We start from the raw sequence: 23,583 nt of genomic DNA, 5'->3' as shown, positions 1-23,583 counted from the left end.
CCTTGACCCCACTGTCCTTGCAAACTACCACCCAATCTCCAACCTTCATTTTCTTTCCATGGTCCTTGTAGATGCTGCCGACTCCAAATCCATGCCCATCTTACCCAGAACTCCATGTTTGAAACCCTCCAATCAGGTTTCCGCCCCGCTACAGTACCGAAACAGCTCTTATCAAAGTCACAAATGCCTTCCTATCTGAATGAGATCGAGGTAAACTATCCCTGCTTGTCCTTCCTGGCCTGTCTGCAACCTTTGATACCATCCTCCTCCAAAGGTTCTCCACTGTCATCCAGCTGGGTGGGACTGCTTTTACCTGGTTCCATTCTTTATCTATCTAATCATAGCCAGAGTATCACTTGCAATGGCATCTCTTCCCAGTCTCTCTCTCTCTCTGGTGTCATATTTAATTCCAAGATGAACTTCCAACCACAAATCACTAAGACCGCCTATTTCCACCTCCGTAACATCGCCCAACTTCACCCTGTCTCAGCTCATCTGCTGCTGAAACTCTCATTCATGCTTTCATTAGCTCCAGACTTGACTATTCCAATGCACTCCTGGATGGTCTCCCACAGCCTACCCTCCATAAACTTGAGATCATCCCATACTCTGCTGACTATGTCCTAACTTGCAACAAGTCCCATTCACCCATCACCGCTGTGCTCACTGACCGACATTGGTTCCTGGTCAAGCATTGCCTCAATTTTAAAATTCTCATCCTTGTTTTCAAATCCCTCCATGGCCTCACCCCTCCCTATCTCTGTAATCTCCTCCAGTTCCACAACCCTATCTGTACTCCTCTAATTCTGGCCTCTTGAGTATCCCTGATTTTAATTGCTTCACCATTGGTGATCGTACCTTCAGTTGCCTTGGCCCCAAGCTCTGGAATTCCCTCCCGAAGTTTCTCTGCCTCTCTACCTGTCTTTTCTCCTTTAAGACACTCCTGAAAACCTATCTCTTTGACCAAGCTTTTGGCCACCTGCCCTAATATTGCCATTTGTGGCTCAGAGTCAAATTTTGCTCCGAGTTGTTTTTTAGTTTTTTAGAGATAGAGCACCGAAACAGGCCCTTCGGCCCACCGAGTCTGTGCCGACCATCAACCACCCATTTATACTAATCCTACACTAATTCCATATTCCTACCACATCCCCATCTGTCCCTATATTTCCCTACCACCTACCTGTACTAGGGGCAATTGCTAATGGCCAATTTACCTATCAACCTGCAAGTCTTTGGCATGTGGGAGGAAACCGGAGCACCCGGAGAAAACCCACGCAGACACAGGGAGAACTTGCAAACTCCACACAGGCAGTACCCAGAATTGAACTCGCGTCGCTGGAGCTGTGAGGCTGCTGTGCTAACCACTGCGCCACTGTGCCGCCACTGTGATGAAAAGTTACAGACATGAAACGTTAACTCTGCTTCTCTCTCCACAGGTGCTGACAGACCTGAGTATTTCCAGCACTTTCTGTTTTTATTTCAGATTTCCAGCATCCACAGTATTTTGCTTTTATTTCAGTGTAAAGGGAACTTTACTCTGTATCTAACTCATGCTGTACCTGCCATGGAATGGGTCAATGTCCACACTCAGGTATAAAATTCATCAATTCCTTTTGACCCTGTTTAAATAAAGCATCAGTAAACGTTTTTGTCCCTTCAATTATTTATATTATGCGGATTGAGTTGCAACAAATATAAGAGTGAGTGAGGGAGAGAGTATTTACCCCGTCTGCCCTGTCAATTCAGACTGTGAATCCCAGCCGCATTCCTGCCATTGTGGCCATGGAATTCCAGCAGTCCCATTCCCAGAGAGCTGTCCATTGGCGCCACCTGCTGCCAGAATGTAGTGATGCGGCAGTTTGTTGTCAAGGCAGGGCTGTCAGTGAAGTGTGAATAGCTGAGTACAAGAGCGGCAATGAAATATTCCTTCTCGTTGTCATGAACTGCTTTAATGTGAATTCCCTTTTTGATTCGTTCACGGAATGTAGGCATTGCTGGCAAGGCCAGCAGTTATTGCTCATCCCTAATTGCCCTTGAGAAGGTGGCGGTGAGCTGCCTTCTGAAACCACTGCAGTCCATGTGGGGTAGGTACACCCACAGTGCTGTTCGAGAGGGGTCCAGGATTTTGACCTAGCGTTGTTGAGGAATGGAGATATATTTCCAAGTCAGGATGGTGTGTATCATTAAGTTGAGGCGTTGTTTGCCATTTACACTGAGATTGCAGCTGGGTAAAAGAGCCACACAGTTTTGATACACAGACCACATGTCTGTGCCAACTCTTTGCTGGATCAATCGCAAACTAATTCCACTGCTCACCTCTCTCCCCCCATAGATCTGCATCAATCCCAAACTAATCCCAGTGTTCTGTTCTCTCCCCATAGCCCTGTATCAATCCCAAACTAATCCCAGTGTTCTGCTCTCTCCCCATAGCCCTGTATCTTCTTCTTTGGCCTCCTTATCTCGAGAGACAATGAGTAAGCGCCTGGAGGTGGTCAGTGGTGTGTGGAGCAGCGCCTGGAATGGCTATAAAGGCCAATTCTAGAGTGACAGGCTCTTCCACAGGTGCTGCAGAAAAATTTGTTTGTCGGGGCTGTTACACAGTTGGCTCTCCCCTTGCGCTTTTGTCTTTTTTCCTGCCAACTGCTAAGTCTTTTCGACTCGCCACACTTTAGCCCCGCCTTTACGGCTGCCCGCCAGCTCTGGCAATCACTGGCAACTGACTCCCACGACTTGTGATCAATGTCACAGGACTTCATGTCGCGTTTGCAGACGTCTTTAAAGCGGAGACATGGACGGCCGGTGGGTCTGATACCAGTGGCGAGCTCGCTGTACAATGTGTCTTTGGGGATCCTGCCATCTTCCATGCGGCTCACATGGCCATTCACATGGAATTACATCAATTCCAAACTAATCCCAGTGTTTTGCTCTCTTCCCACAGTGCTGTATCAATCCCAAACTAATCCCACTGTCCAGCTCTCTCCCAATAGCCTTGTGTCAATCCCAAATTAATCCCATTTTTACTTTCTCTCCCCATATTCCTGTATCAATTCCCAAACTAATCACACTGCCTCATTCCCTCTTTGTAGCTTTTTGCCAATCCCGAACTAATCCCACTGCTCTGCACTCTCCCCATAGTCTTTTATCCTCCTCTATTTTAAATATTTATCCATTTTCCTTTAAAAGATGCAATGGTCTCTGTCTCAACCACTCACTTTGGCAAATCATCCCAGGCTCCAACACATATTTGAGAGAATACATTTCTCTTAACCTCACTCTCAAAATAATCGATGATCCCTCACCACTGACTCCCCAAACAGAGGAAAAAGTCATTCTCTATTCACTCTGTCAAAACTCTTTAAAATCTCCATTAAATTTTCACTGAGCCTTCTGTGCCCCAGTGGGAATAGTCCAAGTATCCTCATAACTCTAGTTTCTCATTCCTGGAATCATTCTGGTGAAGCTGTCCACTCTCTATGGTATTAATGTCATTTCTATAATGGGGCTCAGAAATGCACACAGTTTCGAACTGTGGGCTAACCTATGTTTTGTACATCCCATTGCCCATGTAGAATCTCCCCTATTACAGACTCTACCAATCTCAATTTGTAGTCAGAACATGTCCAATTTCAGTGTGTCCTCATAAAGATGATCACAGCCCCAAGTGGAGGAATAATTCTTGGCCTTCTCTGCACTATGTTCAAAATATCCCAGTGTTAGTGAGAATATTCTGATTGAGCACTCCAATCAGTGACTCAGGTTGCTGTAAACAGCTGAAGGCTCACCACTTATATCACGAACGATTGCTTGCTGACGCAGGACCTTCACATCTGGGGGGCCTTTCTCTGAAAAACATTGAAGTTGAACACTTGTTTACTGCAGTTGGACCGGTGTTTGTTTTTACTGAAATGGGTGCATTAATTGAGAGTCTGTTGCGGATGGGAGTCACAATCATGAGGGGAGGGGGCGGACGGGGGGGGGGGGGGCGGGGGGGAGTCAGCACCTTCAGGGGAGGGGGAGGGGGAGGGGGGAGAGTCAGCATCTTCAGGGGAGGGGGAGGGGGGAGAGTCAGCACCTTCAGGAGAGGGAGGGGGAAAGAGAGTCAGCACCTTCAGGGGAGGGGGGAGAGTCAGCACCTTCAGGGGAGTGGGGGGTGGGGGGGGAGATTCAGCACCTTCAGGGGAGGGGTGAGAGTCAGCACCTTCAGGGGAGGGGGAGAATCAGCACCTTCAGGGGAGGGGGAGGGGGGAGAATCAGCACCTTCAGGGGAGGGGGAAAGAGTCTGCACCTTCAGGGAATTTGGGGGGAGGGGGAAGAGAGTCAGCACCTTCAGGGAGAGGGAGAATGAGGAGCTGAGTGTACGGTCGCAGTAACTGCAGGGTAATGATTTTGGGGTCGAGTGGGACAGACAGTTACCGCTCATGTCTCTGATCATGGCTTGTTTACGCAGAATCTTGGATTCCTGAAGTCTTTTCTCTGCAACAGAAAAACATGAAAAATTTAAATTTATAAGGGCATTCCTGTTGAACATTTAAATGAGAGCTATCACAAAAGAACTTAAAAAATAGGAGGAGTAGGAGTAGGCCATTCAGCCCCTCGAGCCTGCTCCCCCATTCAATACGATCATGGCTGATCTGCGACATCAACTCCACTTTCCTGCCCTCCCCAAATCCTTTGATTCCCAAAGTGTCCAAAAATCTATTGATCTCTTGAATATACTCATCAACTGAGCTTCCTCAGCCTCCTGGGGTACAGAATTCTCACAGCACCTCACAGATACATAACAAGCTAAGCCTAATGTCAGTGGCTAACACAACACACTGACTAGAACTACAGGTTTATCCCTTTAGTTTTAGTTTAGTTTAGAGATACAGCACTGAAACAGGCCCTTCGGCCCACCGAGTCTGTGCCGACCATCAACCACCCATTTATACTAATCCTACACTAATTCCATATTCCTACCACATCCCCACCTGTCTCTATATTTCCCTACCACCTACCTATACTAGGGGCAATTGCTAATGGCCAATTTACCTATCAAACTGCAAGTCTTTGGCATGTGGGAGGAAACCGGAGCACCCGGAGGAAACCCACGCAAACACAGGGAGAACTTGCAAACTCCACACAGGCAGTACCCAGAATTGAACCCGGGTCACTGGAGCTGTGAGGCTGCGGTGCTAACCACTGCGCCACTGTACCGCCCTGTTAAATAACACACAATGCTTCTGTAATGTCACATCAGGTTGGGAGAAATAAAGGTTTACAGAACCAGCAGAAACCAAACTTAATCTGAATAAAAACAGAAAGTGCCGGAAATACTCAGGCCAGGCAGCATCGGTGGAGAGAGCAGCGGAGTTAACGTTTCAGGTCTGTGACCTGAACAAGACCAGCATAGCTTGTTTATCTGAAAGGGAATAAACAGTGAGAGAGAAAGAGACAGAGAGACAAAGAGAGAGTGAGAGAGAGACACACACACTAAGTCAGAGAGAGACAGAGAGGGAAAGAGACACAGCGAGAGAAAGAGAGAGAGAGACACACAGAGAGAGAGAGAGACACACAGTGAGAGAGAGAGACACAGTGAGAGAGAGAGACACAGTGAGAGAGAGAGAGAGACAAGCGAGTGAGAGAGAGAGAGAGACACAGTGAGAGAGAGAGACAGCGAGAGAAAGAGACAGCGAGAGAGAGACACAGCAAGAGAGAGAGAGAGAGAGAGACACAGCGAGAGAGACACAGCGAGAGAGAGAGAGACACAGCGAGACGCACGCACACAGAGACACAGATGGACAAAGAGAGAGAGAGAGACAAAACAAGAGACAGAGAGAGAATGAGAGAGACAGAGAGAGACAGAGAGACACATACACACAAAGACACAGAGAAAGACAGAAAGACAAAGCAAGAGACAGAGAAAGAGAGAGTAAAATATGTAGAGAGACAGTGAGAGAGATGTAACACCCCCCATTCCCAGACCCAGGCCTCTGTCACCCCACCCACAGGCCCCAGTCTCCCTATCCCATCACCCAGCCCCCAGTCTCCCTATCCCATCACCCTGCCCCCAGTCTCCCTATCCCATCACCCTGCCCCCAGTCTCCCTATCCCATCACCCAGCCCCCAGTCTCCCTATCCAATCACCCAACCCCCAGTCTCCCTATCCAATCACCCAGCCCCCAGTCTCCCTATCCCATCACCCAGCCCCCAGTCTCCCTATCCAATCACCCAACCCCCAGTCTCCCTATCCAATCACCCAACCCCCAGTCTCCCTATCCCATCACCCAGCCCCCAGTCTCCCTATCCAATCACCCAACCCCCAGTCTCCCTATCCCATCACCCAGCCCCCAGTCTCCCTATCCAATCACCCAGCCCCCAGTCTCCCTATCCAATCACCCAACCCCCAGTCTCTTTATCACATCACCCAGCCCCCAGTCTCCCTATCCAATCACCCAACCCCCAGTCTCCCTATCCAATCACCCAGCCCCCAGTCTCCCTATCCCATCACCCAGCCCCCAGTCTCCCTATCCCATCACCCAGCCCCCAGTCTCCCTATCCCATCACCCAGCCCCCAGTCTCCCTATCCCATCACCCAACCCCCAGTCTCCCTATCCAATCACCCAACCCCCAGTCTCCCTATCCCATCACCCAGCCCCCAGTCTCCCTATCCAATCACCCAGCCCCCAGTCTCCCTATCCAATCACCCAGCCCCCAGTCTCCCTATCCCATCACCCTGCCCCCAGTTTCCCTATCCCATCACCCAGCCACCAGTCTCCCTATCCCATCACCCTGCCCCCAGTCTCCCTATCCCATCACCCTGCCCCCAGTCTCCCTATCCCATCACCCTGCCACCAGTCTCCCTATCCCATCACCCTATCCCCCATCACCCTGCCCCCAGGCACACCTTTCCGTAGAGTGGGTCTTCGGCGTTTCTTGTTCAGCCCATCCTCCATGTCAATGTCAGGTGAAGCCGTATCTTCCTCACCATTCTTTCTCTCCCCTTCTGTGTTCTCTGCCTTCACCTCTGCGAGCAGCTCCTGGTTGCTCTTACCCTGCTGGTCCTCCATCTTTACCTCCACGTTTTTATGTTCAGTCCTGACTTCCAAGGCTGTTCTAAGTGATTCTCTGTTTTTCAGTGTAAGATCAGCACATTCAGCCTGAGTGTCCTGCAGAGCAAAGCATCCAGTGGTGAATTCACTGTTATCCTACTCACTGAGCAAGGCCCCTTGGCTTTGCAGGGCAGTAACCGCATTGTCACAACTAGACTAAGATTGGAAGCAAGAAGCAAATGTTAAGGCCATTCAGCCCATCAAATCTGCTCCTTTCACAGCACCTGCATGCTCTACCCTCTCTTGGACACCATCCCACCCATTTAATCTCCCAAGGGAATGGCATAGGCAAATACTTGCTGATCCTTAAATTAAATTTAGTAAAAGTCCCGACCATTGTAGGGGGATGATCTGCTCATTGCTCGGAGAAAGAAAGGGATGAAGGATTATCAGAGCAAAAATAGGAGAGTGGGGAGTTTCTGCATTAAGACATAAATCCAGCCTAGCATTAATTAACAGGGACAGGGGTCTGCAACCTGTGGCTCTTTAACATCTCATTAGCAGCTCTCAACCTCTTCCAGTTAGATCGCATCATCACAAAAAAAGCCTAAAAAAATTAAGTCAAGGCAAGTAAGAGCCGTGTTTTTATTTTGGGGATAAAAGACTAATCATTATGCTGCACATTACAGTTGCAAATGATTATTTTAGTGAAAAACATAATCGTTCCCTAAATAAACCTGCTTGAATGGTATAGCTACATCATGGTTATAGAAAATACCACTGGTTCAAGGAACAGGTTATATGGTTGCGACCATTATTGCTTCTGATGTAGCTGAGATGATAAATTATTCTGAGTGTACTTTTGGAAGCTTTTTTATCACAAGAATTACTTGCTGAAAAAATTGTTTTAATTGTACGCACCTTAAAGTTTATTTTAAAGATGAGTTTACTGACAAAATTATAGTAAAAATGATTCCATTTATAGCAAGATATGTTATAACAATACAAAGACAGAAAGCATTCTTTCAGTTTTATATGTAAGTTTATTATTTTTTATCCAAAGTGGAAATGTGCTGTTTTTCCAGTTAATTAATATGGTTCACCAGTTTTTTTTTGAACATGCTGATGACGGTGGCGTTGTGATACTGTTCCTGGACTAGTAATCCAGAACCCAGGCTATTGCCCTGGGACATGGCAGATGGTGAAATTTGAATTCGATGAATAAATCTGGAATTAAAAGCTAGTCTAATAGTGACCATGAAACCATTGTCGATTGTTGAAAAAACCCATCTGGTTCATTAATGTCCTTTAGGGAAGGAAATCTGCTGTCCTTACCTGGTCTGGCCTACATGTGATTCCAGACCCACAGCAATGTGGTTGACTCTTAAATGCCCTCTGAAATGGCCTAGCAAGCCACTCAGTTCAAGGGCAATTAGGGATGGGCAATAAATGCTGGCCTAGCCAGAGATGCCCACATCCCACAAACGAATAAAAAAAATACATAATTCATGCATAAAACCTGAGCACACATATACTGGAGATATGAAGAAAAAATAAAAAGATGTTTCCAAAGAATTGCAATATTTCACAGTTAGCTCTATTTTAATGTCAATTTTTTTCTATTGATCCATAAATTCAATACATGTATTATATATGCAAAATATGCATTCTATCAAAGGCATTTGTCAATTTGCCATGTATTCAGTTTAGAAATTATGATTTTTTGCCTTGCAGCTCACAAGAATTTTTATTTTAGGCATTTTTAAAAAAAGGGTTCTTCAAGTAAAAAAAAAGGTTGCTTGACCCCTGAACAAGGACAATAACATAAAACACACCCTTTGCCCGTTCCCACTAGACTGAACAGTCACCTTTGATGGACAAAGTGTGGAGTGAATTATAATTAGAACCCAGTTAGTCAGATACACAGCTTGGTACAGGCACCTGTCTGTTACACCTTGGTACAGGCACCTGTCTGATACACACCTTGGCACAGGTACAGGCATCGTCAGATACACTGTTACAGGCGCCGTCTGACACACCTTGGTACAGGCACTGTCAAAGACAGCTTAGTACAGGTACTGGCAGTTTAAATACACTTTGGTACAGGCAGTGTCAATCAGAGATTCCTTGTAACAGGCACTGTCACAGATTCCTTAGTACAAATGGAGAGTCAGGCACACATCAATAAAGTCATTTTCTGTCAGACGGCTTTTGGGACAGGCACCGTCTGTACACTTGATGCTACTCCCTTCACTTTACCCAGCGCAAGGGAAAAGGCATGAGGAGGGAATGTGAGAGAAGGGAAAATGTGAGGGAGAGAAGAGCACAAGGGAGGGAGAGCAAGAGAGAGGGATAGAGTGAGGGAGAAAGAGTGATAGCAAGGGAGGGAGGGCGCGAGTGTGGGAGGGAGGGCATAAGAGAAGGAGGTTGATTGCAAGGGAAGGAGCAGCAAAGAGAGGGCAGGAGACAGAATGAGAGAAGGGAATGTGGGAGGAGGAGGGTTTCAGGGAATGTGCAAGGGAGGGAGAGCGTGTGAGAGAGAGGAAAGGCATGTGTGAGAGGGAGAACAAAGAAGCATGGAAGGGAGGGTGTGATGGAAGCAGGGAGGGAGGGTGCGTGTGAGGGAGGGAGGGTGCGTGTGAGGGAGGGAGAGTGCAATGGATGGAGGGAAATGTGAGGGAGATTGGGAGAGTGTGTGTGGGAGTGAGGGGAAGAGGGAGGGAGTGAGGGGAAGAGGGGTCACTCCAAAGTTTTTTTCAGTCCAATCCATACGTTTACAGAGAAGGAAAGTGGACCCAGCACTGAGCAGTGGGATAAACCCACTCCCAACCCTGCTAATCCCATGCAACTTAATCCCATTTCCAATGGGGAGGCTTTGCTGGGGTATGGTCTGTGCATGAAGATGACTGCTGGGGTACAGTCCTTGGCTGAGGGTGACTCTACAGAGGTACAATCTGTGGGTGAGGGTGACTGTGCTGGGAAATGGTCTGAGGGTGTAGGTGACTTTGTTGGGAAATGGTCTGAGGGTGAGGGTGACTGCTGGGATATGTTCTGTGGGTGAGGGTGACTCTGCTGGGATATGTTCTGTGGGTGAGGGTGACTCTGCTGGGATATGTTCTGTGGGTGAGGGTGACTCTCTGCTGGGGTACGGTCTGTGGGTGAGGAAGACTCTGCTGGGATATGGTCTGTGGGTGAGGGTGACTCTGCTGGGATACAGTCTGTGGGTGAGGGTGACTCTGCTGGGATACAATCTGTGGGTGAGGGTGACTCTGCTGGGGTACAGTCTGTGGGTGCTAACTCGCCTGCGGTGAACAGACAGACAGGTTTGCGAGGTCACTGCACTGCTGAACCTGAGGTCAGTGCCCCCTCTTCATCACAGGTAGCTCTGCTGGGGTGCAGTCTGTGGGTGAAGGTGACTCTGCTGCGATACGGTCTGTGGTGTGAGGGTGATTCTGCTGGGATACAGTCTGCGAGTGAGGGTGACTCTGCTGAGGTACGGTCTGTGGGTGAGGGTGACTCTGCTGGGGTACAATCTGTGGGTGAGGGTGAGTCTGCTGGGATACGGTCTGTGGGGTGAGGGTGACTCTGCTGGGTACAGTCTGTGGGTGAGGGTGATGCTGCTGGGGTACAGTCTGTGGGTGAGGATGACGCTGCTGAGGTATGATCTGTGGGTGAGGGTGACTCTGCTGAGGTATGATCTGTGGGTGAGGGTGACTCTGCTGGTACAAGAGCAGGTCAGAGGCTAGGAATCCTGTGGCGATTAACTCACCTCCTGACTCCTCAGAGTCTGTCCACCATTTACAAGGCACAAGTCAGGAGTGTGATGGAATACTCTCCACTTGTCTGGATGGGTGCAGCTCCAACAACACTCAAGAAGCTCGACACCATCCAGGACAAAGCAGCCAGCTTGATTGGCACCCTATTCACAAACATTCACTCCCTCCACCACCGATGCACAGTGGCAGCAGTGTGTACCATCTACTCGATGCACTGCAGCAATGCACCAAGGCTCCTTCGATAGCACCTTCCAACCCGCGACCTCTACCAACTAGAAGGACAAGGTCAGCAAATGCATGGGAACACCATCACCTGCAAGGTCCCGTCCAAATCACACACCATTCTGACTTGGAACTATATCGTCGTTCCTTCACTGTCACTGGGTCAAAATCCTGAAACTCCGTTCCTAACAGTACTGTGGGTGTACCTACCCCACATGGACTGCAGCTCACCACCACCTTCTCAAGGGCAATTAGGGATGGGCAATAAATGCTGGCCTAGCCAGCGATGCCCACATCCCATGAATGAATAAAAGAAAATACGGCCTGTGGGTGCTGACTCTCCTGCGGTGAACAGATAGGCAGGTTTGCGAGGTTGCTTCACTGCTGAACCTGAGGACAGTGCCCTCTCTCCATCATGGGTCACTGATCTACAAGTACCTGGAGAACAAGCACAAGGAGATTCCCACTGTAAAGATATGTCCTGTCAGCTGATCAAACTCAGTGACATTGGGCCCAATAACTCCGATTCACATGCATGTTTGTTGCTCTCTTACAGATCAGTGGGTTGTCGCCGCAAGTGGTGCTGAGTCACACTGAGCTCTCCTGGTGAGTGCTGCATTTGGTCAGCGGACAGGTCATATCTTTCGAGCAGGAATCTCCTTGTGCTTGTTCTGCAGGTAACTGTTGTGGATCAGTGACCCATGATGGACAGAGGGCACTGACCTCAGGTTCAGCAGTGAAACAAACTCACAAACCTGACTGGTTTTGAATGGGTTAAAATCAGGCCTATGGTGCATGCGCCCACCCAAAGGGGAGGAAGACCCAGTGCCACAGGGATGAAGTTTATACCTGCCAGACATTGTCCGAGAGGAGCTGTGTGTTGGTCAGCAGATACTGCAGGGTCTCCAGCTTCTGTTCCAGGAGCTGTTCACGCTGCAAAGCTTCCTGTAATAGAGAACAAAACACCTTTACCCACCTGCTGTTGAAAGGGATTCTGTGCAATCGAAAGCAGTCATGAGCCCACGGTAACCCTAGAAACACATACTCACTGTCACAGGGCACATGGTAACCCTAGCAACACACATTCACTGTCACAGGGCACACAGTAACCCTAGCAACACAGACTGGCTGCCATCAGCCCACAAGGACTGACATACAATCTCACTGCCCTTCCCGGTGAATCTTCAGGGAAACAACAGGAGACACGGATAGGAGGAAACCTCAATAATCAAGACTCCTGCAGCTGAATTACAGCAATGATCGCAGAGTGAGGAGAGACGCACTGTTCATAACGCCTTTCTTAAGCAAGCACTGATGTGGTGGAGTGGTATCATGGTCCAAAAGGTGAAAGAGAATCAACAGAATTAAAAATCTTTTCTGCCCCAGTCAGCGGTCAGTGTCTGACCCACTGCCTCACCTAGTCCTCCATTGGGGAGAGAGGTAAGATTGAAGGAGTGAAAGGACAGTGCCATGATGTCTGTTGGTCAGTGTGGAAGAGCCCCAGTCAGAATATTTCCAAATAGCAACTAACCAGTACTGGTCACTCTGGGACCTGTCAACTATCATCACTAAATATCAGTGGCAAATGACGGCATTTCTGGTGTTGTGAACTGAGACAATCAGCAGTAATATATAACCACAACATGACTGCAGCAGTGCAACCTATACCTGCCGTTGGTGCAGTCCCTACCAGTAGCACTGGGAAGTGGTGAAAATAATGTGTTGCTCACCTGAAGATACTCTGCTAGCTGGTTCAGCTCTCGGGAGAAAGGATTCATGCAGTCAACGGAATGCTGTGGAGACACAAGGGGGAACCAATAAAGTGCGTAAACGATGTCCGGGAGTAAGTTACAGACAGGAAGCAACGTCTGGGAGTGGGTTAGAAACAGGAAACAATGTCTGGGAGTGAGTTACAGACAGGAATCTATGTCTGGGGGTGCGTTACAGACAGGAATCTATGTCAGGGAGTGAGTTACAGACAGGAATCAATGTCTGGGAGTGAGTTACAGACAGGAATAAATGTCTGGGAGTGAGTTACAGACAGGAATCTATGTCTGGGAGTGAGTTACAGACAGGAATCTATGTCTGGGAGTGAGTTACAGACAGGAATCTATGTCTGGGAGTGAGTTACAGACAGGGATCTATGACTGGGAGTGAGTTACAGACAGGAATCTATGTCTGGGAGTGAGTTACAGACAGTAGTCGATATCTGGGAGTGAGTTACAGACAGGAAACAATATCTAGGAGTGAGTTAGAGAGAGGAATCAATGTCTGGCAGTGAGTTACAGAGGGGAATCAATGTCTGGGAGTGAGTTACAGAGGGGAATCAATGTCTGGGAGCGGGTTACAGAGGGGAATCAATGTCTGGGAGTGAGTTACAGAGGGGAATCAATGTCTGGGAGTGAGTTACAGGCAGAAAACAATGTCTGGGAGTGAGCTACAGAGCGGAATCAATGTCTGGGAGTGATTATCAAACAGGAATCAATGTCTCGGTGTGAGTTACAGGCAGAGAACAATGTCTGGGAGTGAGTTACAGAGGGAAATCAATGTCTGGGAGCGAGTTACAGAGGGGAATCAATGTCTGGGAGTGAGTTACAGAGGGGAATCAATGCCTGGGAGTGAGTTACAGAGGGGAATCAATGTCTGGGAGTGAGTTACAGAGGGGAATCAATGTCTGGCAGTGAGTTACAGAGGGGAATCAATGTCTGGGAGTGAGTTACAGAGGGGAATCAATGTCTGGGAGCGAGTTACAGAGGGGAATCAATGTCTGGGAGTGAGTTACAGAGGGGAATCAATGTCTGGGAGTGAGTTACAGGCAGAAAACAATGTCTGGGAGTGAGCTACAGAGGGGAATCAATGTCTGGGAGTGAGTAACAAACAGGAATCAATGTCTCGGAGTGAGTTACAGGCAGAAAACAATGTCTGGGAGTGAGTTACAGAGGGGAATCAATGTCTGGCAGTGAGTTACAGGCAGAAAACAAAGTCTGGGAGTGAGTTACAGGCAGAAAACAAAGTCTGGGAGTGAGTTACAGAGGGGAATCAATGTCTGGGAGTGAATTACAGGCAGCAATCAATGTCTGGGAGTGAGTTACAGAGGGGAATCAATGTCTGGGAGTGAATTACAGGCAGAAATCAATGTCTGGGAGTGAGTTACAGAGGGGAATCAATGTCTGGGAGTGAATTACAGGCAGAAAACAATATCTGGGAGTGAGGTACAGAGGGGAATCAATGTCTGGGAGTGAGTTACAGGCAGAAAACAATGTCTGCGAGTGAGTTACAGAAGGGAATCAATGTCTGGGAGTGAGTGACAGAGGGGAGTCAATGTCTGGGAGTGAATTTCAGGCAGAAAACAAAATCTGGGAGTGAGTTACAGGCAGAAAACAATATCTGGGAGTGAGTTACAGGCACAAAACAATGTCTGGGAGTGAGTTACAGAGGGGAATCAATGACTCGGAGTGAGTTACAGGCAGAAAACAATGTCGGGGAGTGAGTTACAGAGACAGAAATCTTGGTCTGGGAGTGAGTTACAGGCAGAAAACAATGTCTGGGAGTGAGTTACAGAGGGGAATCAATGTCTGGGAGTGAGTTACAGAGACAGGGATCTTTCTCTGGGAGTGAGTTACAGGCAGAAAACAATGTCTGGGAGTGAGTTACAGAGGGGAATCAATGTCTGGGAGTGAGTTACAGAGGGGAATCAATGTCTGGGAGTGAGTTACAGAGGGGAATCAATGACTGGGAGTGAATTACAGGCAGAAAACAATATCTGGGAGTGTGGTACAGAGGGGAATTAATGTCTGGGAGTGAATTACAGAGGGGAATCAATGTCTGGGAGTGAGTTACAGGCAGAAAACAATATCTGGGAGCGAGGTACAGAGGCAGGAATCTATGTCTGGGAGTGAGTTACAGGCAGAAAACAACGTCTGGGAGTGAGTTACAGAGGGGAATCAATGTCTGGGAGTGAGTTACAGAGGGGAATCAATGTCTGGGAGCGAGTTACAGAGGGGAATCAATGTCTGGGAGCGAGTTACAGAGGGGAATCAATGTCTGGGAGCGAGTTACAGAGGGGAATCAATGTCTGGGAGTGAGTTACAGAGGGGAATCAATGTCTGGGAGTGAGTTACAGGCAGAAAACAATGTCTGGGAGTGAGCTACAGAGCGGAATCAATGTCTGGGAGTGATTATCAAACAGGAATCAATGTCTCGGTGTGAGTTACAGGCAGAGAACAATGTCTGGGAGTGAGTTACAGAGGGAAATCAATGTCTGGGAGCGAGTTACAGAGGGGAATCAATGTCTGGGAGTGAGTTACAGAGGGGAATCAATGCCTGGGAGTGAGTTACAGAGGGGAATCAATGTCTGGGAGTGAGTTACAGAGGGGAATCAATGTCTGGCAGTGAGTTACAGAGGGGAATCAATGTCTGGGAGTGAGTTACAGAGGGGAATCAATGTCTGGGAGCGAGTTACAGAGGGGAATCAATGTCTGGGAGTGAGTTACAGAGGGGAATCAATGTCTGGGAGTGAGTTACAGGCAGAAAACAATGTCTGGGAGTGAGCTACAGAGGGGAATCAATGTCTGGGAGTGAGTAACAAACAGGAATCAATGTCTCGGAGTGAGTTACAGGCAGAAAACAATGTCTGGGAGTGAGTTACAGAGGGGAATCAATGTCTGGCAGTGAGTTACAGGCAGAAAACAAAGTCTGGGAGTGAGTTACAGAGGGGAATCAATGTCTGGGAGTGAATTACAGGCAGCAATCAATGTCTGGGAGTGAGTTACAGAGGGGAATCAATGTCTGGGAGTGAATTACAGGCAGAAATCAATGTCTGGGAGTGAGTTACAGAGGGGAATCAATGTCTGGGAGTGAATTACAGGCAGAAAACAATATCTGGGAGTGAGGTACAGAGGGGAATCAATGTCTGGGAGTGAGTTACAGGCAGAAAACAATGTCTGCGAGTGAGTTACAGAAGGGAATCAATGTCTGGGAGTGAGTGACAGAGGGGAGTCAATGTCTGGGAGTGAATTTCAGGCAGAAAACAAAATCTGGGAGTGAGTTACAGGCAGAAAACAATATCTGGGAGTGAGTTACAGGCACAAAACAATGTCTGGGAGTGAGTTACAGAGGGGAATCAATGACTCGGAGTGAGTTACAGGCAGAAAACAATGTCGGGGAGTGAGTTACAGAGACAGAAATCTTGGTCTGGGAGTGAGTTACAGGCAGAAAACAATGTCTGGGAGTGAGTTACAGAGGGGAATCAATGTCTGGGAGTGAGTTACAGAGACAGGGATCTTTCTCTGGGAGTGAGTTACAGGCAGAAAACAATGTCTGGGAGTGAGTTACAGAGGGGAATCAATGTCTGGGAGTGAGTTACAGAGGGGAATCAATGTCTGGGAGTGAGTTACAGAGGGGAATCAATGACTGGGAGTGAATTACAGGCAGAAAACAATATCTGGGAGTGTGGTACAGAGGGGAATTAATGTCTGGGAGTGAATTACAGAGGCAGGAATCTATGTCTGGGAGTGGGTTACAGGCAGAAAACAACGTCTGGGAGTGAGTTACAGAGGGGAATCAATGTCTGGGAGTGAGTTACAGGCAGAAAACAAGATATGGGAGTGAGTTACAGGCCGAAAACAATGTCTGGGAGCGAGGTACAGAGGGGAATTAATGTCTGGGAGTGAATTACAGAGGGGAATCAATGTCTGGGAGTGAGTTACAGGCAGAAAACAATATCTGGGAGCGAGGTACAGAGGCAGGAATCTATGTCTGGGAGTGAGTTACAGGCAGAAAACAACGTCTGGGAGTGAGTTACAGAGGGGAATCAATGTCTGGGAGTGAGTTACAGAGGGGAATCAATGTCTGGGAGTGAGTTACAGGCAGAAAACAAGATATGGGAGTGAGTTACAGGCCGAAAACAATGTCTGGGAGCGAGGTACAGAGGCAGGAATCTATGTCTGGGAGTGAGTTTCAGACGGGAAACAATGTCTTGGAGTGCGTTACAGGCAGGAAACAATGTCTGGGAGTGAGTTACAGACAGGAAACAATGTCTGGGAGTGAGTTACAGACAGGAATCTATGTCTGGGAGTGAGTTACAGACAGGAATCTATGTCTGGGAGTGAGTTTTAGACAGGGATCTATGTCTGGGAGTGAGTTTTAGACAGGGATCTATGACTGGGAGTGAGTTTTAGACAGGGATCTATGACTGGGAGTGAGTTACAGACAGGGATCTATGACTGGGAGTGAGTTACAGACAGGAATCTATGTCTGGGAGTGAGTTACAGACAGGAATCAATGTCTGGGAGTGAGTTACAGACAGGAATCAATGTCTGGGAGTGAGTTACAGATGGGAATCAATGTCTGGGAGTGAATTACAGGCAGAAAACAATGTCTGGGAGTGAGTTACAGAGGGGAATCAATGTCTGGGTGTGAGTTACAGAGGGGAATCAATGTCTGGGAGTGAGTTACAGACAGGAATCTATGTCTGGGACTGAGTTACAGACAGGAATCTATGTCTGGGACTGAGTTACAGACAGGAATCTATGTCTGGGAGTGAGTTACAGACAGGAATCTATGTCTGGGAGTGAGTTTTAGACAGGGATCTGTGTCTGGGAGTGAGTTTTAGACAGGGATCTATGACTGGGAGTGAGTTACAGACAGGGATCTATGACTGGGAGTGAGTTACAGACAGGAATCTATGTCTGGGAGTGAGTTACAGACAGGAATCAATGTCTGGGAGTGAGTTACAGATCAGGAATCAATGTCTGGGAGTGAGTTACAGACAGGAATCAATGTCTGGGAGTGAGTTACAGACAGGAATCTATGTCTGGGAGTGAGTTACAGACAGGAATCTATGTCTGGGAGTGAGTTACAGACAGGAATCTATGACTGGGAGTGAGTTACAGACAGGGATCTATGACTGGGAGTGAGTTACAGACAGGAATCTATGTCTGGGAGTGAGTTACAGACAGGAGTCTATGTCTGGGAGTGAGTTACAGACAGGAAACAATATCTAGGAGTGAGTTAGAGAGAGGAATCAATGTCTGGCAGTGAGTTACAGAGGGGAATCAATGTCTGGGAGTGAGTTACAGAGGGGAATCAATGTCTGGGAGCGAGTTACAGAGGTGAATCAATGTCTGGGAGCGAGTTACAGAGGGGAATCAATGTCTGGGAGTGAGTTACAGAGGGGAATCAATGTCTGGGAGTGAGTTACAGGCAGAAAACAATGTCCGGGAGTGAGCTACAGAGCGGAATCAATGTCTGGGAGTGAGTATCAAACAGGAATCTATGTCTCGGAGTGAGTTACAGGCAGAAAACAACGTCTGGGAGTGAGTTTCAGACGGGAAACAATGTCTTGGAGTGCGTTACAGGCAGCAAACAATGTCTGGGAGTGAGTTACAGACAGGAAACAATGTCTGGGAGTGAGTTACAGACAGGAAACAATGTCTGGGAGTGAGTTACAGATGGGAATCAATGTCTGGGAGTGAATTACAGGCAGAAAACAATGTCTGGGAGTGAGTTACAGAGGGGAATCAATGTCTGGGAGTGAGTTACAGACAGGAAACAATGTCTGGGAGTGAGTTACAGACAGGAATCTATGTCTGGGACTGAGTTACAGACAGGAATCTATGTCTGGGAGTGAGTTACAGACAGGAATCTATGTCTGGGAGTGAGTTACAGACAGGAATCTATGTCTGGGAGTGAGTTTTAGACAGGGATCTATGACTGGGAGTGAGTTACAGACAGGGATCTATGACTGGGAGTGAGTTACAGACAGGAATCAATGTCTGGGAGTGAGTTACAGACAGGAATCAATGTCTGGGAGTGAGTTACAGACAGGAATCTAAGTCTGGGAGTGAGTTACAGACAGGAATCTATGTCTGGGAGTGAGTTACAGACAGGAATCTATGTCTGGGAGTGAGTTACAGACAGGAATCTATGTGTGGCAGTGAGTTACAGACAGGGATCTATGACTGGGAGTGAGTTACAGACAGGGATCTATGACTGGGAGTGAGTTACAGACAGGAATCTATGTCTGGGAGTGAGTTACAGACAGGAGTCTATGTCTGGGAGTGAGTTACAGACAGGAAACAATATCTAGGAGTGAGTTAGAAAGAGGAATCAATGTCTGGCAGTGAGTTACAGAGGGGAATCAATGTCTGGGAGTGAGTTACAGAGGGGAATCAATGTCTGGGAGCGAGTTACAGAGGGGAATCAATGTCTGGGAGTGAGTTACAGAGGGGAATCAATGTCTGGGAGTGAGTTACAGGCAGAAAACAATGTCTGGGAGTGAGCTACAGAGCGGAATCAATGTCTGGGAGTGAGTATCAAACAGGATACAATGTCTCGGAGTGAGTTACAGGCAGAAAACAAGATCTGGGAGTGAGTTACAGGCCGAAAACAATGTCTGGGAGCGAGGTACAGAGGCAGGAATCTATGTCTGGGAGTGAGTTACAGAGGGGAATCAATGCCTTGGAGTGAGTTACAGAGGGGAATCAAAATCTGGGAGTGAGTTACAGAGGGGAATCAATGCCTGGGAGTGAGTTACAGAGGGGAATCAATGCCTGGGAGTGAGTTACAGAGGGGAATCAATGTCTGGTAGTGAATCACAGACAGGAAACAATATCTGGGAGTGAATTACAGAGGGGAATCAATGTCTGGGAGTGAGTTACAGCCAGAAAACAATGTCTGGGAGTGAGTTACAGAGGGGAATCAATGTCTGGGAGTGGGTTACAGAGGGGAATCAATGTGTGGGAGTGAGTTACAGAGGGGAATCAATGTCTGGGAGTGAGCTACAGGCAGAAGACAATATCTGGGAGTGAGTTACAGGCAGAAAACAATATCTGGGAGTGAGTGTACAGGCAGAAAATAATGTCTGGGAATGAGTTGCAGGCAGAAAACAATGTCTGGGAGTGAGATACTGACAGAAAACAATGTCTGGGAGTGAGTTACCGACGGGAAACAATGTCTGGGGGTGTGTTACAGGCAGGAAACAATGTCTGGGAGTGAGTTACAGGCAGGAAACAATGTCTGGGAGTGAGTTACAGGCAGGAAACAATGTCTGGGAGTGAGTTACAGAGGGGAATCAATGTCTGGGAGTGAATTACAAGCAGAAAACAATGTCTGCGAGTGAGTTACAGAGGGGAACCAATGTCTGGGAGTGAGTTACAGACAGGAATCTATGTCTGGGAGTGAGTTACAGACAGGAATCTATGACTGGGAGTGAGTTACAGACAGGGATCTATGACTGGGAGTGAGTTACAGACAGGAATCTATGTCTGGGAGTGAGTTACAGACAGGAGTCTATGTCTGGGAGTGAGTTACAGACAGGAAACAATATCTAGGAGTGAGTTAGAGAGAGGAATCAATGTCTGGCAGTGAGTTACAGAGGGGAATCAATGTCTGGGAGTGAGTTACAGAGGGGAATCAATGTCTGGGAGCGAGTTACAGAGGTGAATCAATGTCTGGGAGCGAGTTACAGAGGGGAATCAATGTCTGGGAGTGAGTTACAGAGGGGAATCAATGTCTGGGAGTGAGTTACAGGCAGAAAACAATGTCCGGGAGTGAGCTACAGAGCGGAATCAATGTCTGGGAGTGAGTATCAAACAGGAATCTATGTCTCGGAGTGAGTTACAGGCAGAAAACAACGTCTGGGAGTGAGTTTCAGACGGGAAACAATGTCTTGGAGTGCGTTACAGGCAGCAAACAATGTCTGGGAGTGAGTTACAGACAGGAAACAATGTCTGGGAGTGAGTTACAGACAGGAAACAATGTCTGGGAGTGAGTTACAGATGGGAATCAATGTCTGGGAGTGAATTACAGGCAGAAAACAATGTCTGGGAGTGAGTTACAGAGGGGAATCAATGTCTGGGAGTGAGTTACAGACAGGAAACAATGTCTGGGAGTGAGTTACAGACAGGAATCTATGTCTGGGACTGAGTTACAGACAGGAATCTATGTCTGGGAGTGAGTTACAGACAGGAATCCATGTCTGGGAGTGAGTTACAGACAGGAATCTATGTCTGGGAGTGAGTTTTAGACAGGGATCTATGACTGGGAGTGAGTTACAGACAGGGATCTATGACTGGGAGTGAGTTACAGACAGGAATCAATGTCTGGGAGTGAGTTACAGACAGGAATCAATGTCTGGGAGTGAGTTACAGACAGGAATCTAAGTCTGGGAGTGAGTTACAGACAGGAATCTATGTCTGGGAGTGAGTTACAGACAGGAATCTATGTCTGGGAGTGAGTTACAGACAGGAATCTATGTGTGGCAGTGAGTTACAGACAGGGATCTATGACTGGGAGTGAGTTACAGACAGGGATCTATGACTGGGAGTGAGTTACAGACAGGAATCTATGTCTGGGAGTGAGTTACAGACAGGAGTCTATGTCTGGGAGTGAGTTACAGACAGGAAACAATATCTAGGAGTGAGTTAGAAAGAGGAATCAATGTCTGGCAGTGAGTTACAGAGGGGAATCAATGTCTGGGAGTGAGTTACAGAGGGGAATCAATGTCTGGGAGCGAGTTACAGAGGGGAATCAATGTCTGGGAGTGAGTTACAGAGGGGAATCAATGTCTGGGAGTGAGTTACAGGCAGAAAACAATGTCTGGGAGTGAGCTACAGAGCGGAATCAATGTCTGGGAGTGAGTATCAAACAGGAATCAATGTCTCGGAGTGAGTTACAGGCAGAAAACAAGATCTGGGAGTGAGTTACAGGCCGAAAACAATGTCTGGGAGCGAGGTACAGAGGCAGGAATCTATGTCTGGGAGTGAGTTACAGAGGGGAATCAATGCCTTGGAGTGAGTTACAGAGGGGAATCAAAATCTGGGAGTGAGTTACAGAGGGGAATCAATGCCTGGGAGTGAGTTACAGAGGGGAATCAATGCCTGGGAGTGAGTTACAGAGGGGAATCAATGTCTGGTAGTGAATCACAGACAGGAAACAATATCTGGGAGTGAATTACAGAGGGGAATCAATGTCTGGGAGTGAGTTACAGCCAGAAAACAATGTCTGGGAGTGAGTTACAGAGGGGAATCAATGTCTGGGAGTGGGTTACAGAGGGGAATCAATGTGTGGGAGTGAGTTACAGAGGGGAATCAATGTCTGGGAGTGAGCTACAGGCAGAAGACAATATCTGGGAGTGAGTTACAGGCAGAAAACAATATCTGGGAGTGAGTGTACAGGCAGAAAATAATGTCTGGGAATGAGTTGCAGGCAGAAAACAATGTCTGGGAGTGAGATACTGACAGAAAACAATGTCTGGGAGTGAGTTACCGACGGGAAACAATGTCTGGGGGTGTGTTACAGGCAGGAAACAATGTCTGGGAGTGAGTTACAGGCAGGAAACAATGTCTGGGAGTGAGTTACAGGCAGGAAACAATGTCTGGGAGTGAGTTACAGAGGGGAATCAATGTCTGGGAGTGAATTACAAGCAGAAAACAATGTCTGCGAGTGAGTTACAGAGGGGAACCAATGTCTGGGAGTGAATTACAGGCAGAAAACAATGTCTGGGAGTGAGTTACAGAGGGGAATCAATGTCTGGGAGTGAGTTACAGAGGGGAATCAATGTCTGGGAGTGAGTTACAGAGGGGAATCAATGTCTGGGAGTGAGTTACAGAGGGGAATCAATGTCTGGGAGTGAATTACAGGCAGAAAACAATATCTGGGAGCGAGGTACAGAGGCAGGAATCTATGTCTGGGAGTGAGTTACAGGCAGAAAACAACGTCTGGGAGTGAGTTACAGAGGGGAATCAATGGCTGGGAGCGAGTTACAGAGGGGAATCAATGTCTGGGAGCGAGTTACAGAGGGGAATCAATGTCTGGGAGTGAGTTACAGAGGGGAATCAATGTCTGGGAGTGAGTTACAGGCAGAAAACAATGTCTGGGAGTGAGCTACAGAGGGGAATCAATGTCTGGGAGTGAGTAACAAACAGGAATCAATGTCTCGGAGTGAGTTACAGGCAGAAAACAATGTCTGGGAGTGAGTTACAGAGGGGAATCAATGTCTGGCAGTGAGTTACAGGCAGAAAACAAAGTCTGGGAGTGAATTACAGGCAGCAATCAATGTCTGGGAGTGAGTTACAGAGGGGAATCAATGTCTGGGAGTGAATTACAGGCAGAAATCAATGTCTGGGAGTGAGTTACAGAGGGGAATCAATGTCTGGGAGTGAATTACAGGCAGAAAACAATATCTGGGAGTGAGGTACAGAGGGGAATCAATGTCTGGGAGTGAGTTACAGGCAGAAAACAATGTCTGCGAGTGAGTTACAGAAGGGAATCAATGTCTGGGAGTGAGTGACAGAGGGGAGTCAATGTCTGGGAGTGAATTTCAGGCAGAAAACAAAATCTGGGAGTGAGTTACAGGCAGAAAACAATATCTGGGAGTGAGTTACAGGCACAAAACAATGTCTGGGAGTGAGTTACAGAGGGGAATCAATGACTCGGAGTGAGTTACAGGCAGAAAACAATGTCGGGGAGTGAGTTACAGAGACAGAAATCTTGGTCTGGGAGTGAGTTACAGGCAGAAAACAATGTCTGGGAGTGAGTTACAGAGGGGAATC

The 23,583-nt window shown here is 47.7% G+C and overlaps 1 protein-coding gene across 7 annotated transcripts in view; it reads right to left on the bottom strand.

The window, feature by feature from the left end:
* ccdc136b (coiled-coil domain containing 136b) overlaps positions 1–23,583 on the bottom strand; it is a 79,141-nt gene that overhangs the window by 28,218 nt on the left and 27,340 nt on the right. For all 7 annotated transcript variants that reach the window (XM_068059312.1, XM_068059311.1, XM_068059316.1 and 4 more), the window contains 5 exons: positions 12,760–12,822; positions 11,879–11,974; positions 6,887–7,148; positions 4,414–4,473; positions 3,783–3,842 (listed from right to left, as the gene is read on the bottom strand). In XM_068059312.1, coding sequence (XP_067915413.1) covers positions 3,783–3,842; positions 4,414–4,473; positions 6,887–7,148; positions 11,879–11,974; positions 12,760–12,822 — 541 coding nt within the window. The remainder of the gene's footprint in view (positions 1–3,782; positions 3,843–4,413; positions 4,474–6,886; positions 7,149–11,878; positions 11,975–12,759; positions 12,823–23,583) is intronic.

Source organism: Heterodontus francisci, chromosome 27 (genome assembly GCF_036365525.1).
Source record: "Heterodontus francisci isolate sHetFra1 chromosome 27, sHetFra1.hap1, whole genome shotgun sequence".
In the NCBI taxonomy this organism is placed as follows: Eukaryota; Metazoa; Chordata; class Chondrichthyes; order Heterodontiformes; family Heterodontidae; genus Heterodontus; species Heterodontus francisci.
This window is presented reverse-complemented; position numbering and strand designations above follow the sequence as displayed.